This window comes from Alternaria postmessia, assembly GCF_024291825.1.
Source record: "Alternaria postmessia strain BMP 2775 chromosome Unknown scaffold_248, whole genome shotgun sequence".
In the NCBI taxonomy this organism is placed as follows: Eukaryota; Fungi; Ascomycota; class Dothideomycetes; order Pleosporales; family Pleosporaceae; genus Alternaria; species Alternaria postmessia.
In genome coordinates, this window is record NW_026260321.1 from 1 (window position 1) to 3615 (window position 3615).

The 3615-nt window shown below is 48.6% G+C and overlaps 2 protein-coding genes across 2 annotated transcripts; one reads left to right on the plus strand and one right to left on the minus strand.

Annotated features, from left to right (window-relative positions):
- Window positions 1-129: 129 nt before the first annotated feature.
- Window positions 130-1200, plus strand: J4E82_011613 (uncharacterized protein; the record flags this gene model as incomplete). The annotated part of the gene is made up of 1 exon (XM_051737813.1): window positions 130-1200. One exon carries the CDS (start codon window positions 130-132, stop codon window positions 1198-1200), a length of 1071 nt encoding a protein of 356 aa, XP_051582425.1.
- A 1383-nt stretch (window positions 1201-2583) lies between these two features.
- J4E82_011614 (uncharacterized protein) lies at window positions 2584-3615 on the minus strand (the record flags this gene model as incomplete). Its single annotated transcript, XM_051737814.1, has 1 exon — window positions 2584-3615. One exon carries the CDS (start codon window positions 3613-3615, stop codon window positions 2584-2586), a length of 1032 nt encoding a protein of 343 aa, XP_051582426.1.

Genomic DNA, 3615 nt, shown 5'->3' on the forward strand with positions numbered 1-3615 from the left:
CCCCCACCCTCATACAAGAATGCTAATAACAAGAAACCAGGTGACTGCCGATTCCCCAACGGCACCATAGCCACTGCCGACGAGCGATACAAACGAAACTACGGCTCATACTCCTACTACTATTCAAGCATGAATCCTGTTTACGACAACTGCTCCTTCACATACTCCAACAATACACAAAGATATACCGATCCCAACGCACGCTACTACCTAGACGAGCAAGACGTCAGCGCAGACGACACGTATGCCTGCAACGCCACGATTTCCGTCCCCATCAACGGAAAGCAGTACGACGCATCCGATCTCGACGGATCCTACGGCTACTGCTACAACGGCGTAGGATACAACTACACCTCCATGAGCGACAAGAGCCGATGCCTGCCCGACACGGCGAACCCGAGCTACCAATGGGGCTTCGCGACGCTCATGTCTGGCCTGTTTATCCTCGTCACGGCCATCTGGACGCTGAGCATGTATGTGCTCTGGCAGGATGCGCAGTTTAATTGCAAGCTTGTCAAGGAGGGGTACCGACTTACGCCTTTGCGGGCGGCGTTTGCGATGGCGGTGGCGGCGAGGCGGCGCACGGGGCTGGGTGGGAAGGAGCTTGTGAGGGCGAAGAATGCGGGGTTGGAGAGGGAGTTGTATGGGAAGAAGGGGACGCGGGGGACGCACATTGAGGGTCATTTATTTGTGGAGAATGTCGAGGATGAAGGGAAGGAGGAAGAAGAGAGGAATAGGAGGAAGGAGTGGATGACGCAGACGCCGGTGTCGACGCCGTTATCGCCGCTCACGCCGGCTTATACTTCGTCGGGTAAGGAGAAACAGTGGCCGTTGTCTCCTTCTTCGACAACTGTGGGAGACCACGAGATTAGGCCGTTGGTACGGTCGGATACGGATATCTCGTTTCATGTTCTGGATGATGAGGAGTTGAGGAAGAGATATTTGAGGGGGGTGGAGGAGGCTAGGTTGAGTCGGAAACCGCTGAGTAGGGAGTCCACGTGGGTTGAGGAGAGCATGTGGGAAGGCAGCCCTAGGTTACCGCTGTACGATGAAAGGGGCCCAGATGGTGGCTCGGATGGTGCGGGCGGTGTGGCGCGGGATGATGAGAAATCTGAGGAGATAGATGGACGTGATGAGCGGCACGAGAAAAAAGATAACAAGGAAAGGGCCAGGTTAAAGAAGAGTAGACGGCCTTTTTAACTTGATGGATATAGATTATACGACGTTACGAATGTCATGAATACAAAATTTTGCTTCAAGTAGATCGAAGTGGTCTTGACGAAGTGCTTTGCCTAGCTCTACATAGAGAGTGTTTTGGAAACAAGGTAGATCAGCTGGCTTGAATTACGTAAGTCAGTACTTGACCCTCTCGAACATGCATCAACCCTCTCAACATGGTGGAGCTGGTCATCGTTGTCAGTTCTTCGGTTCTTCCTCTCACACTTTAATTGTCCCCGAGTTTGCTTTTTAGCATTTCATCTAAGAGATTTTTTGACATCAAATGTACATAATCAGTTGTCCGAATGTGACATTTTCTGTCTGGACTGACGCTGTGGAATTTGTAGCCCGCATAAGCAATGAAACTGTAACTAACTACATGCACATCACAGGGAGCTTCTTGCAAGACGTTTCTATGCAATAACAACGCAAGGACCGAGCTTCTGGCACATTCGTAGCGATGCTATGTTACCGTATCCGCGCCTGTGTCGACTATGTGCGATTGATGTCCCGTTTTGGGTATCAAAACTCAACAGAAAAGGATATTATATAGCTGTACAGGTACTAGCAGAACCTTTTGTTGCGTGATCTTTAGAGTTAAGCTTCTTGTAGTACTGCAGTTAAATTCAAGCTACTCGTATCGTGGTAGTGTCACAGGCAGAAAACTGTTTCAATTAACGACTAGGAGCACCTCAGAGTTGGCGTAATCACTTCAAAAGATTGTGTGGCACAGTTGAAGAATTTCAGTACAGCAACTGCGCTGCAGTTACGTAATTGCTTTTCTATAGTCAGATAAGACTAAGCTATAAGCAGACGCTCTTCTATAAGCACTACCTGTTAGCTAGTAATAGAGTGTACGTATTGCTGCTCTTTGTTACGGCAGCCACTGTAGTTTCCTTGACACTAATCATACCACAAAATCCCGGTACTAAACAGAGTACCTAGATTCTGCTAACTGGCTCGCCAAGGCCATAGTGCGATGCCCATAGGCCTTGCCAATAATTCCTCGATATCTGTTTCCGCTGTTATATCTTTTTACGCAACGTCTTGTATTAACCTAAATACTGCTGTAGTAGAGTGTTCAGTTGTTTTCCATCGGAATGGGCGCTCGATGCAAATCAGTTGTATTGTTGCTATGTGTAGCTGTCGTTGATTTTGTTGAGTGAGTGTGTTGAACGTTGTTTGAAGGCCTATCGGCCTTCCCTTTGTTTTCCATCTTTTCTTCGAGCTCCCCCAATCCGATTGCCCTTCAGTTCATTCATTTTCCATGTTTTGCCAATACAATACGTACGCATCACATACTCCTTTCTAACGTCTAGCTGTTGAAGTCTTTGAGATCTAGCTATGTACTCCGACGATACATAGCTAAGATAACTTTTCAACAATTATCTCCTCAGAAAGTTTCCACAGCATTTCCGCTTTCTTTTCGTCTACGGCCCACGACACTGGGTGGCCAAGCTGATTGTCTTCTAACCATACGCCTTTTACTGGGCTAAGACCAGGGTCCGAGGCGGCTACTAAGGTTGTTGAGCTTCCTTGGTCGATGCTCTTCCATAGCAATTCTCTGAAGATCGCCTTCTGTTCTTCTGGCGCAGCTGCAATCGTTCTCTTCGCTGCTGTGCTTTGTACCCCTCCGGGGTGAATGACAAAAGCAAAAATCCCTTCTTTGGAAAACAATTGGTTAAAGTGAACAGCGAAGAGAGCATTGGCAGTCTTGCTTTGTCCATAAGCAACATAAGGATTGAACTTTGAGGTTTCAGAGATTCCAAGCATGCTTGTTAGCGCAGGCCAATTTGGCCTTTCGTTGTCGGGAAGTTCTTTATCGCAATCAAAATTCCAGTCGCTGAAGCGGAAAGGGCTGAATTGGCATGCCTCACTGCTAACAGAAACTAGTCGGGTCGCACCGGGGGGATTTACTTTGGCGGCAGCGCGCAGTCGTGGAAGAAGAAGCTTGACAAGGAGGAAGTGGCCTAGGTGGTTGGTACCGAGATGTGTCTCTATACCATCCGCGGTGAGCTCGCGCTCAGCGTTTCCAAATTGGCTGCCAGCATTGTTGACAACAATATCGATCTTGAGGATTGATCCATCCTCAAGTATCTCGTTCGCGGCGCGATGAACGTCTCGGAGTGAGGCAAGATCGAGTTCGACACAGCGAAACTTTGTAGATGGATACACGGCGGAGATTTGCCTAGCCAGCTCTTCGACGCGTGCTTTATCGCGCCCAGTAGCGATAATAACAGATGCACCGCCGTGTGCAAACGCACGAGCTGTAGCCTCGCCAATACCTCCAGGAGAGACACCCGTAATAAGAATAGTTTTGCCAGTGATGTGCGAAGAGTAGGTCTTGGCAACTTCCAGGCCGCCTGTTTGTTTCGTGAAAGATTTGTTTGTGGCCAT